The sequence below is a fragment of the Protopterus annectens genome, chromosome 1.part2 (genome assembly GCF_019279795.1).
Source record: "Protopterus annectens isolate FY-2018-M chromosome 1.part2, PAN1.0, whole genome shotgun sequence".
Taxonomy (NCBI): Eukaryota; Metazoa; Chordata; order Ceratodontiformes; family Protopteridae; genus Protopterus; species Protopterus annectens.
In genome coordinates, this window is record NC_056727.1 from 832,205,591 (window position 1) to 832,231,130 (window position 25,540).

Genomic DNA, 25,540 nt, shown 5'->3' on the forward strand with positions numbered 1-25,540 from the left:
TCTGTGCATAATCTGAGACTGAAGTCTTGGTGGTCTGCTGACCTTGGGTTTGGACTGAGAAGGCCTGGAAGGGACTGGGAAGGACCAGTTCTTTGAAGGCTGATGCCTACTGAATCTAGGTGGCTGTACTTGTAAGAAATCTTTAACAGTTTGCATATATTTACCTTTTTCCTCCATCCTTTTGAGGACTTCTTCTGCTTTATTGCCAAATTGGGGCTCTTTGTTTAAGGGTGCATCCAGTAATATTGCTTTTACGTGATCTGGCAAGTTTTGTTCCTTAAGCCAACATGCCTTCTAAGTACAGACCCCAGTGACAGCAGCCCTGCAAGATGCTTCTAAAGCATCAAAACCACACTACAAAGTATGTTTACCAACTTGATCAGCAGAATGCATTAACTCTTGTAAATCTTTGTGTTCTGCACAGTCAGGAGTCAACATCATTTTCTGTTTAATTAGCCCCATAATATGCTGCTGATACTTTAACAGATGAAACCGGCAATTTAAAGCCCTAATGGCCAGAGTAGCAGAGGTGTATACCGCCTTATCCCCATCTGTTTAAAGCCCTAGAATCCCTGTCAGAGGGGATAGGATTTTTGGCAGTAGTAGCCTTAATGCCTTTCGGTCCTTGGGAAATGGTCTCGGGATCCGCAGTAGGATTCTTGAAAAGAAATTTGTGAGAGTCAGGTACTCTATAGTACATGTCAGGTTTCCTGGGAGCTGGAGGCATGGTATCCGGGGTAAGGATGGATTCCAAGAAAACATCATCTACAATCTCCAGAACAGGAGTAATAGCTAGAGGCCTGTGCTGAGGCAGGTTTAAAAATTCCCTGAGTCTCTTTTTGGACTAAGAATAGTCCTGGCTTTCCCAGTGGAAATGCTCCCTATGGGTATGCAAGGTTTCACCAAAAGAAAAGTCTTCTGGAGGGGAAGCAGAGGGAATGGAATCCTCTGTATCAGAATCCTCACAGGTAGACAAGGGTATGCCCTGGTAGTCAGAAGGAATGGAGATATCAAATTCCTGATCAGAAGAATCAGATGGAAAATCAGTTCTAGGTCTCTTAGAGGGGGAAGGCTGGCTTCCCCTAATTAAAGTAATAAGGTCTTCAGCCATTCTAATCATTTGTTTTTGAGGCATGTGGGCCTGAGAATGCACTTTGGTCATCGGTTTCCTAGGCGTAGTGCGAACTTTAGGCCTGAGGAATTCGGTATATTTGGTTTGAAACAAAGTTGTCGGTTTAATATGAAAATCGGTAGGCCTGAATACACCCTCAAAAGCTGGTGCCTGCACAGCGGCTCCGGACCCATCCAAGGTAGAGACATCCACATGTTCATAGTCGAAGAAGCATCTCACGGCATACCGAACTTCGAATGGGTCTCAGCAGAGGCCTGTGAATCTGTATAAGAGGCTATCAAGGGCTGTGAAAGCACCTCACTGAGTACTGGCGGACTGGTGACTAGCTTAACGGAAGTATCGTCGGCAGTTTTGGACCTATGCGGTCTGTCTCCGTCTTTATCTTTACGTTTTTTTTCGGAAGAACAGTAGTCAGATGGCTTAACGAAGCCATTTCGGAGTACAGAGATCGAGAGCGAAAGTATTTAGTTACAAAAATAGCCCGATGAAGGACATTTCGGGCGTTGAACAAGGCACAAAACCGACAGTGTGGGACGTCGTGGTCTGGGCCTAAACAGGTGGCGCAGTAAAAATGGAAATCTCTATGAGGTATTTGCTTTCCACAGGCAAGACAATTATTCATTTCTTCTGACATCGGTTAGAGCAAGAAAAAAGGATCCCCAACAGGGTACTTATCTTTTAGAAAACTTCAGGTATGAAACTTGAAAATGAAAATTTCAGGAGTCAGCCGACCGGCAATTGCGAACTGCTTCTGCTTCGGGCACCGCACGGCAAGAAAGGCTGATGTAAAGGTATTGGCTGCATGTTTTATACCCTTGATAATCTGAAGTCATGGAAGAAGCGACAGCATCTGACACAGAAATCCCAAGACTCTGGTATTCAGGCCGGCTGAGGGTTACCTGCAGGCAGATAACCCAAATGTGATGACTGCAACAGTGAAACACGAAGAACATCTGCAATACAGTTCAACTCTGGTTTTATAGATAGTACAGTATCTCTAACCAAGGATTTCTCAACATCTAATTCCAACCCTGCCCAATAGTCACATAACACCACATCCACTTTCAAACCTGTGCCCACATCCTACATAAAACTACTCTCAAACTGTATTCTTCAGCTAATGACCTTCCAAGCGAGTACCTAAAAATAGCAGCCGATAGCATTGCCTATCCTGTCTCAATCCTTATAATTAGGTCAATCTAGGAATCCCATGTTGACTTTCTGGAAAAAGTCACACATTATTCCACTGCACAAAGAATGACATTCACCAGACATTAATACCTTTAGACCTACAGCAGTCTTATCTCCCCTCACCAAAATACTCAAAAATTGTATTTAAAAACAACTACTAGACTATCTCCTGAAGGAAGAACTCCTATCCCCTACACAACATGGCTTCCATCCTTCCCATAGTACTAGCACTGCCCTTCTGACCTATACAGATACTGTCAATAAAACTACAGATAACTGCAAACTAGTCTCTACCTTATTTCTAAACTTGTCTAAAGCCTTCTAAAGCCTTCAACAATTTGTCACAGCAAACTTCTATTTCAAATGTCCTCACTAGGTCTCCCTCAGCCCACCCTTCTGTGATTCAGAAGCTACCTTTCCAATAGCTTTCAGTCAGTAAAATGGCCCTCTACACTCTTTTCTTACCTCCCAGTCAACATCGGTGTACCACAAGGCTCTATCCTTGGTGTCTTCTTCTTTAAAATGTTCACCATTACCCTCTATACATCAAAACAACAGGCCACTTAATACAATACGCAGATGATTCCACTCTCATTTGCACTTCTAACAACATGGTACACCTCCAAAAAATTACTCAGGAAGATTTAACAGCCACTGAAATATGGCTTTGTAACTCACAACTCATGCTCAACCCAAAAAGACCAAACTACTACTTTTTCCCCCAAATCTCTCTCACGAGGAAAAAAAATTAAAGTCCTCTCTCTTGATAATACAACCACTGAAGTCACTTCTCATAGGAAATTATTAGGGGTATTAAAGGATGTTAATCTTACATTCAACCTACATATAAAAAACTGCATAAAGAAAAACTCATCAAAAACTAGGGATGCTTTACAGAGCCAAAATCTTTCTCATTGACACAACTAAAACTACACTTGCCACTACTTATATCCTGCCACACCTCCTTATGGCGCTCCCTTCCTTACTAACCTCCAGGCTTCACAAAAATTAAAATATGAACAACGCTATAACAAAGTCGCTAAATCTGCAGCAAATACCCCTTTCAGATCACATTGTATAGCACTGAAAAGCTTAAATTGGTTAGAACTGCCTCATCAACTAACATACACATAGCTTCTTACCACCTATAAATTATCCAGCATCCATCTGCTTCTCTAGCACTAAAAAACATTCTACACAACTATTTTCCTAATCAGTCACTTTGAACCAGTGACCAAAAACACCTCTCTGTCTATAAACCTATCATATCTGCTAGGCAATGTCTATACTCGTACAAGGTTGCTAAAGCCTAGAATTCCTTACCTATGCTGTTCCAAGATCAGGTTTAAACATGTTGTGCAGCTTGAACAGTATTACAGTTATGGCCACTGGAACCCTGCATAATCAATGGAACATCAGTTTGAGCTAAAATGGACTTGCCTGGTAGGAAATTAAGTTTTCAATAATGCTGTGAACTAAAGAAATTCTTTGAAATTAGAAGTCTAAATTGTTTTTAACTGATTACATGCTATGTTACACACAGATTACTACTTTTTAACATCAAAAGTTTACATAATTTCCATAGCGTGTATGATAAACGCAATTACGCATGTGGGAAAAGCAGCTGTTACAATGTGCATGCACAGCTTTCACAGAACTGAAGCAAACTGTACTTTTCTCAATTTTTTTTATTTACTTAGTTACAAGAAAAAAAACATTAATTATAAATAAGCATAACTAACAAATTAGAAACTGTATCAATTTACTTTAAAAGTAACAAAGTTGCACAATGAAGATAACATTATGCAGAACTTTTCATCCTAAGTTACAGACAACACATCCAGATCATCAATACGTTATCAAGGCAGTTTTGAAAAAAAGACATCTAAATTTAATACGCATCTAACATGTACATATAATGTAAACATATACATTTAAAAACAGTATACTACATAATAAGCAAACCAAAAGTGAAACTGTTGAAATAGCCCTTCTCATTATTCTCAACTGCACAGCTGTGCAGATGTGTGCGTGACTGGATGGCTACTGTACTCCTCAAGTTACTTGCTGCCAAACACAGCTTTCCACTCCAGAGCATTAGTCCCCATTTATATTTACAATTATTCTTTTTGCTGCCAGTCATCATAACAGAGCTGCACAAGCCCTAAGCAGCTTTACACTGTTTCTCTATCAAAGACAGCCATACCACAAACACCATAAATCAAATGTGTATGAACCAGAAACTCCGTGCATGAACACTGTTTACAAGTTAGCAGTTTTGGCACTCAGAAGACAAGCATCTTCCTTTTCTTCCAGAAGTGGGGGCAAAAACACCCTCAACTTCAATGCACACAATTTCATCTTAATTGGAGTACAAAACTACAAATTTTGGACAATTCAATTTAAGGCAGCCACAGAAATCTACTCATCACTTACCAGCTTTTAGCTCTCAAGTGACAAGCTCTGTAAAACAAATACAATTCTGACAGCATTAACACTTTAAAAATGGTAAACTAGTCCAGTTCTTATAGAAACATCAAAACTGTGCCCTTACATTTTTTTCGTCCATTTTCTGAGATAAAGGTAACAATAAGCTCGGATTCCCTAAAAACTGAAAGGATTGAAAATATTAGCATGTATATAAGTACATTTCTAACTTTTTGATACTTTTAATAAGAGTACTCAGTTGCATGGCATTTTCATAAAAAACTGTTAGAAATTCCAGAATAAATCAAACTAATGTGAAAGTCAGAGCATCATCATGTGCAAAGCCAACACAGCTTGACTCGATTCTCAACTTCATTTTCAATTTTTGTGACTCTGAACAAATTATTGCCCAAGAGTTCCCAAGCATGAGTTTTACAAGTGGTACTATGGCTGCGCAAATGACTTTATCTTGAAACACACTATCATGCATAATCCAAACTCAAAATATCTTAATGAAAACTCAAACATGCAATAAATACCACCTGCTATAATGTATGGTAAAATGACATCTACATATTTAGTTCCCTCCTCTGTCGCTGATATCCTGACCATCATTTTATACGCAGAGAGACTGATTCATTTTTTTTCATGCCCTGTACAAGATCCAGGATGATCACACTGAGAAGGGCTGACTGACTCCTGCAGGATGCCAGTCATTTTCTCCTTATGACTATCTTCTGTTCCCTGTTATATAACACCTTCTGTATTCAATCCACAAAGTTAGCAGCTCACTCCTAGTCCTCACATCTCTGCAAGATACTTGCAGAGTTGGACTAGGTAACAGACTTGGGTGTAATTCAAATAAATCACACATGTACCTCAGTATACTTCCCAAACAATCCAGTCTTATGAATCTATTAAGTTCATTTCACGGGGGGGGGGGGGGGCTTCCAAGATAACTGCACACTGAGTAACAGCTTCATTATAGCTCTGTGAAAACAGAAACTCAGCAGAGCAAGCTAGGAGGACCTACATTTCTGGGTAAATTTCAGTAACTGTCTAGTAAGTGCACTGCCTGGATGCCAGGAAAAAAGAAATACAGAGGACATGAAGGAAAATCGGCTACAAAAGGGGACAAACAAACACTGGCTGGGAAAAGTACTAAAAAGTACTGCAGCTGTTCAGCAAAAAGCAGTGCAAGCTCCAGATGTGACTTCCAGTAACCTAGAGGAAAGCATAAGGCAACTGCACACAAACCTGATTAAAATAAACAAAACACTGATGGAGTGTATCAATTCAAACAATAATAGGCTGGAAAGAATGGAAGAAGCTTTGAACAGATATTCAGATAAGGTGATAAAAACTGCAAAACTCACAGGTCAAAATGAAGAAAGGACTGGCTGAATATGAGACTATGCAAGAAGAAATGTTAAAAAAAATAACAGAATTAGAGGACAGAGCATGTAGAGAAAACCTGAGATTTTCTGCTGTACCAGAAAAGCTGGAAGGAACAGAACAGATCAGTTTTATGAAAGCACAAATAACCAACTGGACTGTTATTCCACAACAGGAATTATTAATTGAAAGGACATATTGTGTGTATGCCTCAAACCTGGCTATGAGAAAGCAACATAGACCTTTAATAGTAAATATTCAATATTACTAGCAGAATGAGTTGATTCTGACAAAACTGTGGCAAAAGGACAAAGCACTAAAAGTGGGAGACAACAGAGTGTTTGTGGAGAATGACTATGCATTGTACACCAGGCAGAACAGGAGTAAATTTATTACATTATTCACGAAATGTCGAGAAGCAGGAATGAGAGTCAAACTGCTGTACCCAGCTATCTTGAAAATATTTTTCCCTGCAGGGACAAACCATTCTTTGATGAAGTACATGCTAAGGAAGGAATACAAACGTTTGTCTAACAAAAAGTGAGCTGTGAAACAGGAGATACCGCTTGCTGCTATTCTGGTCATAAAAACCACAGAGAAACAGTGTCAGTGAAATCTTTTCCAATGTTTGACAGAAGGAAAAAAACACAAGAGTCGACTAGAAGAATCGAGACTATGTTGGAAATGAAGCAGAGACAGGACTTGGGAGATGGAGATGAACAAGAATTAAACCAGTAACTTGAAAACTGACAAATGTGGGACTACAAAGCATATTTGTGAAACATTACAGAACAAGAAAATATGGAAATATTGGATTTTTTGGGACTTTGTTAAAGTTATAGAGGTCTCTAAAGCATATAAGCTACTTCATGTCATCAATGTTTGGAAAAATACTCAGAAGAGGAGGGAGGAAGTTAACTGTAAGTAAAACATTATTTTTCTTAATGGTACTAATCTGATAGTGCATGATTTTCTTTGCATGCTATAAAGTAAAGTTTTCTCACTTATTTTTAAGTGTAATGGGATACTAATGTAAATAGGTGTTATCTGTTTTTGTTTCTTTCTCCCTTCTCTCTTTCTCAAAAAAGAGGAAAAATCAAATTAAAAGAGCATGAAAAAAGAAAAAAGTTGTGTGCTTTTTCTCATTCTTGCATAGGGGAGTGACTGGGTTAAGGCCTTTAGCGTTAGCCAACAAGTTTTAAAAGAAAACAAGTATATGAAAAACAATACAGAATATTACAATGCTTTTTTCTACAAATCAAAAGCATTTTGGCAGTTTTGTGTCTGTTTCTCATTTCTCTAGGAGACAATCTGATAAAGAGAAATGGTTTGGAGAAAATGTTTTCTGAAGCATTCAAGTATTTTCACAGCTGTGAGAGCTAAAAAGATAAGACAAATTCAGACAGCACTTAGAAGAAGCACAGGCTGTCCAATGCATCTTAGTGTGGATAACCTTTCTTTTAGGTTATCTTAAGTCTGTATGTGTGGCTGTCAGTTTGGAACACTTGTTCCTATCAGGAGGGAAAAACTTTAATACTTGAAGTCATACATAGTTTTGTGTGTTATTATAAAGATAATAGGTTTTAAGGGGTTCTGGGGTGTGTTTGTTCTTTGTTTGAGGGCTTTTAATAAAACAAAAAAAGATGTGACACAGGCTCAAATGGAGATGACAAGAAAAGTACAGTTGTGTACACTTACCATAAATGTAGATGTTCGAGTGTATGCACTGTTGCAGTCATCACACTTGAGTTATCTGCCTGCAGGTAGCCCTCAGTCGGCCTGAATACCAGAGTCTTAGTATTTCTGCGTCTGATGCTTTCGCTTCTTCCATGATGTCAGGTCGTCGGAGTAAAAAACATGCAGCCAATGCCATTACATCAGTTTTTCTTGCCCCAAATGTCAGGAGCCCCCCAAATAGGGAGCTATTATATGGTGGGGAACACCACCAGTAAAAAGTAAATACCAATGCCATTAGGAATGGCCATAGAGAGGAGAGACAGAAAGGGCAAACCAGTGGGCTGGATGGAGGAAAACCAGGACTGCAATAGTGAATACACTCGAACATCTACACTTATGGTAAGTGTACACAATTGTACTATGTTCTTCATGTTTCACTGTTGTAGTCATCACACTTGGATTGATTCCCAAAGCTGAGGAAGGGTGGAGACAGTCAAGAAGTGTTAGGCCTGGCTAGTAGGCCTTGCAAGACTGCTGTAGCAAATCCACCCCTGGATTTAGAAAAGATAGGTAAGTGGTAATGCTTGGTGGAGGTGTGAGCAGAACTTCAGGTTGCAGCTTCCAGAATGTCCCTGGTAGGGACTCCCCTGAGAAATGCTGTAGAGCTGGAAGTAGCCCTAGTGGAATATGGTTTGATCCCATGTGGGGAAGGTTTACCATGGTGTTTGTAGCAGAAATGGATGCAGCATGCTATCCATTTGGAAATGGTTTGTTTTGAAATGGCCTTATCCTCTGCCCCTGTAGCAAAGCTGACTAGCAGCTGCTCAGATTTTCTGAAAGGCTTAGTCCTGTCAAGGTAGAACTTGAGCTGTCTGTGCACGTCCAAGGAGTGCAGGATCCTTTCCCCTTTATTCCGAGGGTTAGGGAAGAAGGTTGGCAAATGGATGGACTGGTTTAGAGCCACAATGGACACCACCTTAGGCATAAAGGACGGGTTAGTCCTAAGGGAAACCCTGTCAGCATGGAAAATAATGAAAGTTTCCACAGCCATTAGTGCCTGTAACTCAGACACTCTTAAGTTATGGCTAAAAGCAAGGCTGTTTTCCAAGAGAGGAATTTTAACTCTGCTGAGGCAGCAGGTTCAAAAGGAGGAAGCGTGAGCTTTTCCAGTACAAAGTTAAGGTCCCAGGCAGGTGTGGGTGCTCTCCTTGGGGACCGTATGTTGTTAGCCCCTCTGAGGAACTGCTTGATAAGAGGGTGAGAAAATAGAGGTGGCTCAGTATTATAATGAGCTGAGATGGCAGAGGCATGAATCTTAATGGAGGAGAAGGATAGGCCTCTGTGGAATAGCTCTGCTAGGTAACCCAGGATTAGAGGTAAGGAGGGCACTGCTGTGTCCTTCCCTTGCGACTGATTCCAAGAACAATATCTTTTCCACTTTTCAGCATAGGATTTCCTACTACTAGGCCTTCTGGCTTCAAGAATGACGTCCAGCACCTGTTTGCTGAGGGCTGTTGGTGGTATAATTCAAGGGATAAGCCAGGCTGCAAGGTTTAGGGTTTGCAATTGAGGATGCAAAATCTGTCCCTCCTGCTGAGACAGCAGGGTTGGAGTCTGGAGAAGGTGCCTGGGTGGCACTGTTGTCAGGCTGTGTAAGAGTGGGTACCAGTGCTGGCATGGCTGTCTGGGGCAATAAGAATTGCCCTTGGCCTGTCCTGTTTTATCTTGAGTAGTACTCTGGAGAAAAGGGACAGAGGAGAAAAAACATAAATTGAGAGGTTTTCCCATTGAAGGAAAGGGCACCCACCTTCCAGGCCCTGCTATGAGGGGTTCCTGGTGCAGAATTTGTTCAACTGGTGGTTTTCAGGGAAGACAAAGAGGTCCACCTCCGGTGTCCCCAACCTCTGGATTAAATGGTTGAAGGTGTTGGGCTCCAATTCCCACTTATGTGGGTTTAAGAGATTTCTGCTTAAGTCGTTTGCCAGTGTATTTTGTTTGCCTGGCAGGAATTGAGCTTGTAGATGCACTTGGTTGCTCAAGGCTATATTCCACAGGACCATGGCTAACCCGCAGAGTGGGTAAGAATGGGTTCCCCCCTGCTTGTTTATGTACCACAGCACTGTGGTGGTGTCTGTTTTTATAAGCAGTTTTCCTGGAAGGATTAGGTATTTGAAGGCTGTCAGAGCATTTTGTACAGCTAGCATCTCTTTTTGATTGATGTGCAGGAGAATCTCTTGGGCTCCAGTGGCCCTGAATGCATTTTTCCTGCCAGGTGAGCCCCCCTGCATAGTCTTATGCATCTGTTGTCAGGGTTTGGGCGGTGACGGGTTGAATGAAAAGCAGTCCCTTGTTGTGGTTGCATGCTTCTGACCACCAAAGGAACTCTGCCCTCAGACAAGGTATGATAGGAATGACTGTTTCCAGGTCCTAAGAATGTTGGCACCAAAGACTTTTTAAGTACCACTGACATTTCCTCATATGCAGTCTTGCATATGTAATTAGCAGAATACATGAGGCCATGAACCCGAGGGCTTGCAGTATTTTTCTTGCAGATAGCTGGGTTCTGTTGGCCATTTGTTTAAAATAATTTGTCAGATAGACCTGTTTTTCTGAAGTGAGAAATGCCATCTGGGAAGTTGTGTCCAAGCTTACCCCCAGGAATACAATATTTTGACTGGGCACCAGCTGTGATTTATTTTCGTTGATGGTGTACCCCAATGAAGTGAGAAGGTTTTTTACAAATGCCAGGTGCTGAAGTAGCAATTCCTGACAGTCCGCCTGAATCAGGTAGTCGTCCAAGTATGGGAAAATGTGAATATTTCTCTGCAATATGCAATGGCTGGAGCCAGGCACTTTGTGAATACTCTGGGCACATAAGCCAAAGGAAGTGCAGAGAACTGATAATGCATAGATGCTGCCCTGAAACGAAAATACTTCCTGCATGACTCCCTCATGGGGATGTGCAGATAAGCTTCTTTTAAGTCTAGAGTGACTAACCAGGCATCCTTGGCTAGCATGGGGAGAAGCTGCTGCAGGGTAAGCATCTTGAATTTTGGGACCACCAGAAAGGTGTTAAGGATAGAAAGATCCAGGATTGGGTGCCAACAGCCCTCTTTTCTGGAGTAGAAACCCTGACCCCTTTGTTCTACTGGAACAGATTGAATAGCTCTGATATTGAGCAGGGACAGTACTTGCTTTTGAGCCTCTGCCCACTGGTTTGGAGGAAGGTCTGGAAACCCGTTTGGGGTTGGCAGTGAATGGAAGCAGAATTTGTACGCCTGGGATACAATGTTTAGGATCCATCGGTCCTGAGTAATGGACATCCAGTTTTTTGCATGAAGGGCAGGTTTTTCTCCTAGGGCCACAAATAATTGGCCAGGGCTGGGAAGGATAATTGAGAAGTCATTGTGAACTTTTTCCTTAAGGGGGTGGCTTAACACACCCTGTTTTCGAGGTGGGGGCACTCCATTGTTTAGATCTCTGCATAACACAGTAAAATCCAATGAACCTTGAATCCTGGTATGTAAAAAAGTTCTGCTTTATTGTAAATAGAACCAACAATATCCACGAACAAACACGAACAACGACTAAGCGCTTTCACCCTAGATAATAGGGCATCATCAGAGTAATGAATGAACACTACCATCATCCGTTATACAGGAAAGCATTTCAGTAATTTAACCATAATTAGTAAATTGAAATACTTCAGTTTGTAATTAAATAGTTAATAACAAAAAACACTGTTGCTGCACACAGTCTGTAAACATACAAGTATGAGAAAACTGAATACTTGTTTAACATTTAAAAAAACTTTTTCCTTCCAAAGTTAATTTCTACTTTCGTTGTAACTCTTGTAAAATTGATCGAAACAACAACTATTTTTCGTCGGTAGAGGCAAGTACTAGTAAAGATGGAAATGTATTTATTTTTTAAAAAACACAATGTCAATAATATAAAATGATCAGTGATAGTTAGAAAATAATATGTATAATGTTAAAATATGGGAATATTAAAATTATATGAATTATACTTTAACCAACTTGAAATGTTAAAAAATAATAGTGTAAAAATATTTAAAAAAATACATATGTGGCATATGCTAAAAATTATGTGTATATATGAAATTTTATATATATAAATAAATAAAATTGATGTTGTTGTCTTAATATTAAATAATTATAATCATTTATTAAATATAATAATTAAATGTAAAATGTAGAAAATAGTTGAATATGTCTTAAATATTTAAATATACAATGAATGAAAATAGAATAAATTTAGATGTTCTAAAAATATATTGTTTAATAAAATACAACTATGAAAAAAATGTTTTAAATGTTTTAGATAGTATAAAATATTGCTTCTAAATCTATTTTAATTTTAAATCTAATTTAATTAATGTTGAAAAATCAGTAGTTATGAAATAATAAATAATTAAATAATGAATTAAATATTAAATTAAATATTAATTTAATATTGTTTTATTTAAAATTGCTTAAGAAATGGTCTTGTATACTTAAACAAAAACATCCTATAAAAGGAACCACCTAAAACAAACATAGAAATGACCAAATGAATGGATGTATGTATAATTTGTAAAATTAGTAAAATTAGTAATAATGTGAAATGAAAGAATAACTATGAATATATGAATTATAAATATATAATGTAAACATATAATGTAAACATACATTTTAAAATATAAGGTGGTGTTGTGATACTAAAAATACAGTACTAGATAAATTGCGATTTAAGCTTTAATATGCTAGAAATAGATATTTGTTCGTTAATGCCAGGCCACATTGTGGCATTCAACCTAAGTTGCCACAAACATTCCTTGGCCTCAATTATCGTTTTTTCATCACCACCATTATATCCTTTGTTATATGTTCTATCAATGATAAAAAATAAAAATCTTTTAAAATTGAGACAATTGATACTGTGATTGTAAAGAGCACTAGTTGTTTTATGTTCATGATTTTCTTTGCATGCTATAAAGTAAAGTTTTCTCACTTATTTTTAAGTGTAATGGGATACTAATGTAAATAGGTGTTAGCTGTTTTTGTTTCTTTCTCCCTTCTCTCTTTCTCAAAAAAGAGGAAAAATCAAATTAAAAGAGCATGAAAAAAGAAAAAAGTCATATGCTTTTTCTCATTCTTGCATAGGGGAGTGACTGGGTTAAGGCCTTTAGCGTTAGCCAACAAGTTTTAAAAGAAAACAAGTAAATGAAAAACAATACAGAATATTACAATGCTTTTTTCTACAAATCAAAAGCATTTTGGCAGTTTTGTGTCTGTTTCTCATTTCTCTAGGAGACAATCTGATAAAGAGAAATGGTTTGGAGAAAATGTTTTCTGAAGCATTCAAGTATTTTCACAGCTGTGAGAGCTAAAAAGATAAGACAAATTCAGACAGCACTTAGAAGAAGCACAGGCTGTCCAATGCATCTTAGTGTGGATAACCTTTCTTTTAGGTTATCTTAAGTCTGTATGTGTGGCTGTCAGTTTGGAACACTTGTTCCTATCAGGAGGGAAAAACTTTAATACTTGAAGTCATACATAGTTTTGTGTGTTATTATAAAGATAATAGGTTTTAAGGGGTTCTGGGGTGTGTTTGTTCTTTGTTTGAGGGCTTTTAATAAAACAAAAAAAGATGTGACAGGCTCAAATGGAGATGACAAGAAAAGTACAGTTGTGTACACTCACCATAAATGTAGATGTTCGAGTGTATGCACTGTTGCAGTCATCACACTTGAGTTATCTGCCTGCAGGTAGCCCTCAGTCGGCCTGAATACCAGAGTCTTAGTATTTCTGCGTCTGATGCTTTCGTTCTTCCATGATGTCAGGTCGTCGGAGTAAAAAACATGCAGCCAATGCCATTACATCAGTTTTTCTTGCCCCAAATGTCAGGAGCCCCCCAAATAGGGAGCTATTTTATGGTGGGGAACACCACCAGTAAAAAGTAAATACCAATGCCATTAGGAATGGCCATAGAGAGGAGAGACAGAAAGGGCAAACCAGTGGGCTGGATGGAGGAAAACCAGGACTGCAATAGTGAATACACTCGAACATCTACACTTATGGTAAGTGTACACAATTGTACTATGTTCTTCATGTTTCACTGTTGTAGTCATCACACTTGGATTGATTCCCAAAGCTGAGGAAGGGTGGAGACAGTCAAGAAGTGTTAGGCCTGGCTAGTAGGCCTTGCAAGACTGCTGTAGCAAATCCACCCCTGGATTTAGAAAAGATAGGTAAGTGGTAATGCTTGGTGGAGGTGTGAGCAGAACTTCAGGTTGCAGCTTCCAGAATGTCCCTGGTAGGGACTCCCCTGAGAAATGCTGTAGAGCTGGAAGTAGCCCTAGTGGAATATGGTTTGATCTCATGTGGGGAAGGTTTACCATGTTGTTTGTAGCAGAAATGGATGCAGCATGCTATCCATTTGGAAATGGTTTGTTTTGAAATGGCCTTATCCTCTGCCCCTGTAGCAAAGCTGACTAGCAGCTGCTCAGATTTTCTGAAAGGCTTAGTCCTGTCAAGGTAGAACTTGAGCTGTCTGTGCACGTCCAAGGAGTGCAGGATCCTTTCCCCTTTATTCTGAGGGTTAGGGAAGAAGGTTGGCAAATGGATGGACTGGTTTAGAGCCACAATGGACACCACCTTAGGCATAAAGGACAGGTTAGTCCTAAGGGAAACCCTGTCAGCATGGAAAATAATGAAAGTTTCCACAGCCATTAGTGCCTGTAACTCAGACACTCTTAAGTTATGGCTAAAAGCAAGGCTGTTTTCCAAGAGAGGAATTTTAACTCTGCTGAGGCAGCAGGTTCAAAAGGAGGAAGCGTGAGCTTTTCCAGTACAAAGTTAAGGTCCCAGGCAGGTGTGGGTGCTCTCCTTGGGGACCGTATGTTGTTAGCCCCTCTGAGGAACTGCTTGATAAGAGGGTGAGAAAATAGAGGTGGCTCAGTATTATAATGAGCTGAGATGGCAGAGGCATGAATCTTAATGGAGGAGAAGGATAGGCCTCTGTGGAATAGCTCTGCTAGGTAACCCAGGATTAGAGGTAAGGAGGGCACTGCTGTGTCCTTCCCTTGCGACTGATTCCAAGAACAATATCTTTTCCACTTTTCAGCATAGGATTTCCTACTACTAGGCCTTCTGGCTTCAAGAATGACGTCCAGCACCTGTTTGCTGAGGGCTGTTGGTGGTATAATTCAAGGGATAAGCCAGGCTGCAAGGTTTAGGGTTTGCAATTGAGGATGCAAAATCTGTCCCTCCTGCTGAGACAGCAGGGTTGGAGTCTGGAGAAGGTGCCTGGGTGGCACTGTTGTCAGGCTGCGTAAGAGTGGGTACCAGTGCTGGCATGGCTGTCTGGGGCAATAAGAATTGCCCTTGGCCTGTCCTGTTTTATCTTGAGTAGTACTCTGGAGAAAAGGGACAGAGGAGAAAAAACATAAATTGAGAGGTTTTCCCACTGAAGGAAAGGGCACCCACCTTCCAGGCCCTGCTATGAGGGGTTCCTGGTGCAGAATTTGTTCAACTGGTGGTTTTCAGGGAAGACAAAGAGGTCCACCTCTGGTGTCCCCAACCTCTGGATTAAATGGTTGAAGGTGTTGGGCTCCAATTCCCACTTATGTGGGTTTAAGAGATTTCTGCTTAAGTCGTTTGCCAGTGTATTTTGTTTGCCTGGCAGGAATTGAGCTTGTAGATGCACTTGGTTGCTCAAGGCTATATTCCACAGGACCATGGCTAACCCAGAGTGGGTAAGAATGGGTTCCCCCCTGCTTGTTTATGTACCACAGCACTGTGGTGGTGTCTGTTTTTATAAGCAGTTTTCCTGGAAGGATTAGGTATTTGAAGGCTGTCAGAGCATTTTGTACAGCTAGCATCTCTTTTTGATTGATGTGCAGGAGAATCTCTTGGGCTCCAGTGGCCCTGAATGCATTTTTCCTGCCAGGTGAGCCCCCCCTGCATAGTCTTATGCATCTGTTGTCAGGGTTTGGGCGGTGACGGGTTGAATGAAAAGCAGTCCCTTGTATTGGTTGCATGCTTCTGACCACCAAAGGAACTCTGCCCTCAGACAAGGTATGATAGGAATGACTGTTTCCAGGTCCTAAGAATGTTGGCACCAAAGACTTTTTAAGTACCACTGACATTTCCTCATATGCAGTCTTGCATATGTAATTAGCAGAATACATGAGGCCATGAACCCTAGGGCTTGCAGTATTTTTCTTGCAGATAGCTGGGTTCTGTTGGCCATTTGTTTAAAATAATTTGTCAGATAGACCTGTTTTTCTGAAGTGAGAAATGCCATCTGGGAAGTTGTGTCCAAGCTTACCCCCAGGAATACAATCTTTTGACTGGGCACCAGCTGTGATTTATTTTCGTTGATGGTGTACCCCAACGAAGTGAGAAGGTTTTTTACAAATGCCAGGTGCTGAAGTAGCAATTCCTGACTGTCCGCCTGAATCAGGTAGTCGTCCAAGTATGGGAAAATGTGAATATTTCTCTGCAATATGCAATGGCTGGTGCCAGGCACTTTGTGAATACTCTGGGCACATAAGCCAAAGGAAGTGCAGAGAACTGATAATGCATAGATGCTGCCCTGAAACGAAAATACTTCCTGCATGACTCCCTCATGGGGATGTGCAGATAAGCTTCTTTTAAGTCTAGAGTGACTAACCAGGCATCCTTGGCTAGCATGGGGAGAAGCTGCTGCAGGGTAAGCATCTTGAATTTTGGGACCACCAGAAAGGTGTTAAGGACAGAAAGATCCAGGATTGGGTGCCAACAGCCCTCTTTTCTGGAGTAGAAACCCTGACCCCTTTGTTCTACTGGAACAGATTGAATAGCTCTGATATTGAGCAGGGACAGTACTTGCTTTTGAGCCTCTGCCCACTGGTTTGGAGGAAGGTCTGGAAACCCATTTGGGGTTGGCAGTGAATGGAAGCAGAATTTGTACGCCTGGGATACAATGTTTAGGATCCATCGGTCCTGAGTAATGGACATCCAGTTTTTTGCATGAAGGGCAGGTTTTTCTCCTAGGGCCACAAATAATTGGCCAGGGCTGGGACGGATAATTGAGAAGTCATTGTGGACTTTTTCCTTAAGGGGGTGGCTTAACACACCCTGTTTTCGAGGTGGGGGCACTCCATTGTTTAGATCTCTGCATAACACAGTAAAATCCAATGAACCTTGAATCCTGGTATGTAAAAAAGTTCTGCTTTATTGTAAATAGAACCAACAATATCCACGAACAAACACGAACAACGACTAAGCGCTTTCACCCTAGATAATAGGGCATCATCAGAGTAATGAATGAACACTACCATCATCCGTTATACAGGAAAGCATTTCAGTAATTTAACCATAATTAGTAAATTGAAATACATCAGTTTGTAATTAAATAGTTAATAACAAAAAACACTGTTGCTGCACACAGTCTGCAAACATACAAGTATGAGAAAACTGAATACTTGTTTAACATTTAAAAAAACTTTTTCCTTCCAAAGTTAATTTCTACTTTCGTACTTTTGTAACTCTTGTAAAATTGATCGAAACAACAACTATTTTTCGTCGGTAGAGACAAGTACTAGTAAAGATGGAAATGTATTTATTTTTAAAAAAACACAATGTCAATAATATAAAATGATCAGTGATAGTTAGAAAATAAGAAGTTATGTACCTACCATAACGTTCCATGTTAGTTGTCTTCTCTCGCCTTCTTTCTTGCTTGATGGGTTCGGAGCCGACTCGGCACTTGCTAAGCTCGAGAGTCACTTTTACCAGCTCGAGGCAGCCCCATACCCCATGATGCAAGGCGGTAAGTAGCCAGATCTCGTTTGCTGACAAAGGGCAATAGCACCAAGCATAAAATACTTCCCAAAGGAAGAAAGAAAACTTACAGATGGAAGAAGGACCAGGTCTGAATGGTCTTCAGCATAACAGTTTCTTATAACAAGGTCTGTCCAGGCCAGGGGAAGGAGAGAAAGAAGGCGAGAGAAGACAACTAACATGGAACGTTATGGTAGGTACATAACTTCTAATGTTAAGTTGTCAATCTCGCCATTCTTGCTTGATGGGACCGCCTAGCACCTCTATCCTGGGTGGCTCAATGGAACAAACTCTTGAGGACTGTAGAGCCAAAACTGGCTCTGTCCCTGGAGGCCAAGTCCAATTTGTAATGGGAAACAAAAGTGTGAGGAGTAGCCCAAGTGGCGCTGCACAAATAGTGTCCAAAGGAAGTCTAGCTTGAAAAGCTGTAGAAGTAGCTAAGCTCCTAGTTGAATGTGCTTTAGGTTTTGAGCACAGCTGTTTTCCCTGAGTATAAATTTCAGAGATGACCGAAGAAAGCCATCTGGACAAGGTCACTTTAGAAACAGGAAGGCCTTTTTATTATCCATAGGAAACAAAAAGTTGATCAGATTTTCTAAATTTTTGTTCTGTCCAAATAATATCTAAGTTGACGGTGGACATCAAGATAATGTAGCTTTTGTTCAGCTCTATCTGAATAGTTAGGAAAAATACAGGGAGATCAATGGATTGATTCAAATTGTTCTTTGAAGCGACCTTAGGTAAAAAGGTTGGGTTAGTTCTCAAAGATACTCTGTCTTTGTGAAAAACCAAATAGGGGTCGAACGAAGAGCATGAAGTTCAGACACCCTCCTGGCAGATGTAATAGCCACTAGGAATAAAGTTTTCCAAGAAAGATATTTCAGGAACAAGAAACAGCTGGCTCAAGGGGAAGAATCAAGGATGTCAGCACTAAATTTAGATCCCACTGAGGAGGAGGATTCCTGATTGGAGGCTTTAGTAGGAAAATTCCTTTCAAGAAGGCCCTGCAGAGCCTATGGGACATAATATTATGATCTGCTATCCCGACATGAAAATTGGAAATAGCAGCCAATTGAACTCTGACTGTGGAAGAAGAGGAGCCTGCATGAAAAATCTCTGCTAAGAAGTCCAGGACTGCCTGAACAGGGGCAGTAAAAGGATCAATATTCTGGGCCTTAGCCCAATAAGAGAAACGTTCCCTTTGCTTGTATAAATCCTCCTGGTAGAGGATTTTAGCGGTTACTATGATGTCTCTAACTGGGTTAGAGATCAAAGGAAGCCTGGCTAAGGAAGGAAGTGGAGCAACCATGCTGTGAGGTTGAGAGAAGGGATTGACTGGTGCAGCTGACCCGATTGGTGAATCAGAAGATCTGGCACTGGGTCCAGATGCCACGGCTGCACCAAAAGGTGATGATGGAGGAACGGGAACCAAACTTGTCGGGGCCAGTAAGGGCAATAAGAATCAATTTGGCTCTCAAAACGGTAGCTTTCTGGATCACCTGAGGGATCAGAGGAAATGGAGGAAGGCATAAAGAAGTCCCTGGGGCCAATCCTGGGTCAGAGCGTCTTGGGGATGGCCTGATAGAGGAAGAGGCTGAAGAAGTCTGGGCATTTGCTGTTTTGGGGAGTAGCAAAAAGATCGCAACATGGACGACCCCATTCCAGAAAAATCTCTTCCGCTATAGATTGCTTGAGAGACCACTCGTGAGGCATGAGAATAGCTCTGCTCAATCTGTCCGCTACAATGTTGGTTTTCCCAGGGATATGCGTTGCTACCAGAAACCGATGAGAGGAGATCGCCCATTGCCATAGTCTGAGCGCTTCGACACAAGGGGTAGGACTTGGTTCCGCCCTGTTTGTTGATATACCAAACTACAGACATGTTGTCTGTGTGGACTGCAATTGTCCCTACGGGAAGAAAGTCGTTGAGGGCTTGCAACGTTAAAAGCACTGCTCTCATCTCCAGGACATTTATGTGCAGATGGTATTCGAACGGCTGCCACGTCCCATGAACCATCCTGCCCTGATAATGACCCCCCCACCCGATCAGGGAGGCATCCGTGGTGACAGTGGCTATCGGGGATGGGGGTACAAAGTACCTGCCTTGGTGAACCTGAGGCGATGTGATCCACCAAGCAAGATGCTCTTTGCATGTCTGTGTCACCAGAATCTGGTGACGCATTGGAAGTTGCTGGTATGACCATTGTGTGAACAGCATCCACTGAAGAAGGCGATGTAGAATCGAGCCAGGGAAGAAGAGTAATGGCCGCAGCCATGAGACCTAATACCTTTAGAACTATTCTGGCCTGTACTTTCTTGCTGGCCAGAATGATCCTGACATGACTCTGAATGTCTGAAACTCTTTGATCTGTAAGGGTAGCTGACATCCGAACAGTGTTTAAGTTTGCCTATGAAGGTAATAGACTGGCAGGGCAATAAGGATGACTTTGTTGATTGAGATGCCCAAATGAGAACAAAGGTCTATTGTGTAATCCCTGGTTTGTATAAGCTGATGCCTGGTGGTGGCTGACAGGAGCCAGTCGTCGAGATACGGAAACACCTGGAATCCTTGACGTCTCAGGTGAGCCGTGACCACTGCCATGCATTTGGTGAACACTCTGGGGGCTGTAGTGAGACCAAAGGGCAGGGCTCTGAACTGGAAATGACTGGACCCCAGCCGAAAGCGGAGAAATCTCCTGGAGCATCTGTGAATTTTGATGTGATAGTACGCATCCTGAAGATCTATTGAGCACATCCAGTTGTCCTGCTGTAAGAAGGGCAGAATTGACTGAAGAGTGACCATTCGGAATCTTGTCTTCCTGACAGACTTGTTGAGTCTGCTGAGATCCAATATTGGTCTCCAGTCTCCCGTCTTTTGGGGACCAAAAGAACCTTGAGTAGATTCCGGCTCTGAATGGTCTATTGTAACTGGCTGAATGGCTCTTTTTGCAGTAGTTTTGAGACTTCTAACTCTGCAACCTCCCTTAGACCGGTGGTACGCCTGGAAGGGAACTTGAGGGAAGGGACTTTCCTCGAAAGGAATTATGTAACCCTTGGATATGATCGACTGTACCCATCTGTCTTGAGTGAGGGAATGCCAGGCTTCTGGGTACAGTGATAATCTTCCGACTGCCTCCAAGGAGGGACAGCCGGGCAACACCTCAGGGATGCTGAAAGGGCTTGTCAGAGAGAGGCTCCCTGTTTCCCTGGTTTTGGACCCTCTGCCTCTAGAGCGGTGTCTGTTGTTGTTACCCCTCTGCCTCTAGGGGTAAACTGACCACGTGAAGTGACTCCTTTGGGATTTACGGAACCACATTTTCCCACCTTTCTGTCCTTTGGGATAAGGTCTAGAAGGGGTGGAAAACGGACTCCAACAGCAGAAAGAGTCTTGCCGTCCTGTTCGCACCTGGTCAAGGTTTCCTTCACCTGAGGGCCAAACAAAGCTGACCCATCAAAGGGAGAATTTGTGAAGGATGCCTTAAAGGGATCCGCAAATCACATAGCCGCATCCAGGCTTGGCGCCTAAGAGCCACACCTGGCCCATCCGCAGCATAAGATATTAGCCGCATGGAGGAGTTTGCAATGGAATTGAGGGTTCCTAGCGCAATTTTTTCTTGAGCCCCTGCAGCTGTAGGATCCTGAACTACTTCACCCAGCTCCTTAAGGATATCCCTCTGGAGTCTGGTGAAGTGACATAGGTAATTCAGCGAGCATAGCAAAGGTCGCTGAGGAAAACATCCCCTATCCATGGTCCTAGAGTCCTTATTAGGAGGATGGACGGGCACGGAAGGATCTGCAAGTTCCTTTTGGTGGCAGCCACCACCATGGCATCAGCGGGACACCCTTAGTGAGGAATTGCTTGTCACACGGGCAGTGATAAATTTTGAAGGCCTCCTAGGGAATGGCTCTACAGAGTCAGGAGCTGCCCGCCCTTCGTGCAATAACCTGCATAAGGGGGTCGAAGGCGGAGACACCCAGGAGGTGGAGGGCCGAGATCCAAACGCCTCTAGGTATACTGACTCATCCTCAGAGGGATTGTTGGTGGGCCAGTTTCCCTCTGTTTCAGGAGTTCTAGGATGTCTGAGAAGGAGACATCCTCAGAGGGGATCTAGGGATCCCTCTGACTCATCAAAGTCAGTATCCAAGTGACAGACTCGGGAGTCTACATGCTTCCTCTTACAAGTCCTCTTCCTAGGAGGATCTCCAAACATCAGGAGAATCCTCGGAAGAGGGGAAATTCCCAATGGGGAAACCTGAGGGGGAGGATCTCTGGGTCCTGTAGCAAGAGAAGTGGCAGAGATGTCAACAGGTACTATAGAGGGAGGAGCTACGGGAACAGACTGCTGACAGATACCAGTGGCCAGTACACTCTTCATCACCTCGAATGCTCCCTCCCAGGCAGGTCCGAGAGAACCCGCTCAAGAGCTAGGAACCCAGGGACCACCAAAAGGGAAGTCTCCGAGGCAGATGTCGGAGCCGAGCTCACCAAGGCCGAGGCTCCAAGGGGAAGAGCGGGTTCGGACAAGGGTCCGATGCCACTCACCCTCGGAGGAGACCATGGAAGCCCGACCACGAATCCCTCTAAGGAAGGTCTCAAGAGGAGATAAGAGTAGAGGCTGAAGGAACGGAAGGGGTATCCGCCTCCAGCCGTAGCAGTAACCATTCCGAAGACTCCAACTCCAAGCTCTGGGGTAGAGTTGAAGGAGGAACTGTAACGGGTGTGGACCAACAGTCGTCTGTTGAGACGGACTATGTAACATTTGGGCCAGTACCTGTGACTTAAGTAATCTACTGACCACTCTCTAGGTCATGATCTGACAGTCTGGATGACCTTGAAGATCGGCTCCGATGGCTCCGTTCCGAAGAAGAGGTGAAGCCGGCGAAGTATCGGCTCCAAGGAAGGAGACCTCGACCTCTTCCTGGAATGAGCCATTGGAGCCGATACTATAGATCCTGTCGGAGCCGACAGCCGACAGGAAGATCGGCTCCAGCCGGAGCCGATACAGCCACCAAAGTAACGGTGTCGGAGCCGATCGGAGCCGACATCGATGCACATGGGTGTCGGAACCGATCGGAGCGGTCGACAGATTCGCACCGATAGCCATCGGTGCCAAAGGCTGTTAAGCCAGAATCGGCTCCAGCCGGAGCGATCTCGCAGGCTTAGACACAGAAGCCTGGGCCTTGGAAGATTTAACTGATTTAGATGGAGCCGACTTAGCCGGAGAGCCCTCCAAGAAGGCCCCTAAGAGATCAGTTTGTTCGTCTTTCCTGCAGGACTCTCTGGCTGAAGGAATGACAAATAGCACAGGAGTCCTGCAGGTGAAGAGGCCCCAGGCAATACAGGCAAGAAGTGTGACCGTCTGTCAGAGACATCTTCTGACAGCACGAGTCACACTTCTTAAAACCTGAGACCCTCTCCTTTGACATGGTGCTTAACACAAACACACACACACACCAGTCAAAAAATTAACTTAAATAAAATACCAAAAGGTATTTGTATAAAACACACACACCCTAACAGGGAGGGGATGGGATGGTAAAGTTTGACTAAAATAAATTAGAAAAGACAGGGATTTTCTGTCACAAAATGTAAATAATTAACTAATAACTAATAATTAAGGGTTTTAAGAAAAAGGGGCTTAAATATTCAAAAGTGAATCACTTACCAGGAGCTGGTAAAAGGAGGACCTCATGTTAAAGCGAGATCTGGGTACTTACCGCCTTGCATCATGGGATATGGGGCTGCCTCGAGCTGGTAAAAGTGACTCTCGAGCTTAGCAAACCCATCAAGCAAGAATGAAGGCGAGATTGACAACTTAACATTAATATGTATAATGTTAAAATATGGGAATATTAAAATTATATGAATTATACTTTAACCAACTTGAAATGTTAAAAAATAATAGTGTAAAAATATTTAAAAAAATACATATGTGGCATATGCTAAAAATTATGTGTATATATGAAATTTTATATATATAAATAAATAAAATTGATGTTGTTGTCTTAATATTAAATAATTATAATCATTTATTAAATATAATAATTAAATGTAAAATGTAGAAAATAGTTGAATATGTCTTAAATATTTAAATATACAATGAATGAAAATAGAATAAATTTAGATGTTCTAAAAATATATTGTTTAATAAAATACAACTATGAAAAAAAATTTTTAAATGTTTTAGATAGTATAAAATATTGCTTCTAAATCTATTTTAATTTTAAATCTGATTTAATTAATGTTGAAAAATCAGTAGTTATGAAATAATAAATAATTAAATAATGAATTAAATATTAAATTAAATATTAATTTAATATTGTTTTATTTAAAATTGCTTAAGAAATGGTCTTGTATACTTAAACAAAAACATCCTATAAAAGGAACCACCTAAAACAAACATAGAAATGACCAAATGAATGGATGTATGTATAATTTGTAAAATTAGTAAAATTAGTAATAATGTGAAATGTAAGAATAACTATGAATATATGAATTATAAATATATAATGTAAACATATAATGTAAACATACACTTTAAAATATAAGGTGGTGTTGTGATACTAAAAATACAGTACTAGATAAATTGCGATTTAAGCTTTAATATGCTAGAAATAGATATTTGTTCGTTAATGCCAGGCCACATTGTGGCATTCAACCTAAGTTGCCACAAACATTCCTTGGCCTCAATTATCGTTTTTTCATCACCACCATTATATCCTTTGTTATATGTTCTATCAATGATAAAAAATAAAAATCTTTTAAAATTGAGACAATTGATACTGTGATTGTAAAGAGCACTAGTTGTTTTATGTTTTTTTATATCAAATATGTTTCTGGCCAGAGGATATCCTGTTGATATTGTTCAAGAGATTAGTAGAGAAATTTTAACCAAAAGGTCCACATTATACAAACCGATTATCTCTCTGGACTTTAAAACTAATACATGTACGAAATCCCTAACCACAAGACACGACACCTTTATCCTACCATTTAATCATTGCTCTCAACAGATTGTTAATGCTATGCATGAATCTTGGACTAGTGTCTTAGAACTAAATCCAGAACTTATGGATATCTTGGGAAATACACCCAAAATAACGTTCAGTAGAGGTAGAAATTTAAAAAATCTGTTTGAACAATGTACTAATTATGAATTGCACAAAAAATCTAAAATGAGCAAATGTGGAGCATGCCACGTGTGTAGATTTATTAATGATGGTCCCTACCTCTCTATTTATAACTATGTTAAGACCATCAGATGTCCAGGGGCATGTAATTGTAATTCAAATATGGTGGTCTATGTAGCATCCTGTACTGCCTGTCAAGCGTTTTATGTAGGAAAAACGATTAGAAAACTTAAAACACGAATCAGTGAACATTTACGTGATATAAAAAAACATAAAACAACTAGTGCTCTTTACAATCACAGTATCAATTGTCTCAATTTTAAAAGATTTTTATTTTTTATCATTGATAGAACATATAACAAAGGATATAATGGTGGTGATGAAAACATGATAATTGAGGCCAAGGAATGTTTGTGGCAACTTAGGTTGAATGCCACAATGTGGCCTGGCATTAACGAACAAATATCTATTTCTACATATTAAAGCTTAAATCGCAATTTATCTAGTACTGTATTTTTAGTATCACAACACCACCTTATATTTTAAAGTGTATGTTTACATTATATGTTTACATTATATATTTATAATTCATATATTCATAGTTATTCTTACATTTCACATTATTACTAATTTTACTAATTTTACAAATTATACATACATCCATTCATTTGGTCATTTCTATGTTTGTTTTAGGTGGTTCCTTTTATAGGATGTTTTTGTTTAAGTATACAAGACCATTTCTTAAGCAATTTTAAAT

At 40.9% G+C, this 25,540-nt stretch overlaps 1 protein-coding gene across 2 annotated transcripts in view; it reads right to left on the reverse strand.

The window, feature by feature from the left end:
• The window catches only part of LGALS8 (galectin 8), an 892,437-nt gene that overhangs the window by 385,935 nt on the left and 480,962 nt on the right, over window positions 1–25,540 (reverse strand). Inside the window, exon 5 of one of the 2 annotated variants that reach the window (XM_044059152.1) lies at window positions 4,878–4,934. The exons of the other annotated variant lie outside the window; for it this stretch is intronic. Within the exon in view, the coding sequence (XP_043915087.1) occupies window positions 4,878–4,934 (57 nt within the window). The remainder of the gene's footprint in view (window positions 1–4,877; window positions 4,935–25,540) is intronic. 2 annotated transcript variants of the gene reach the window in all.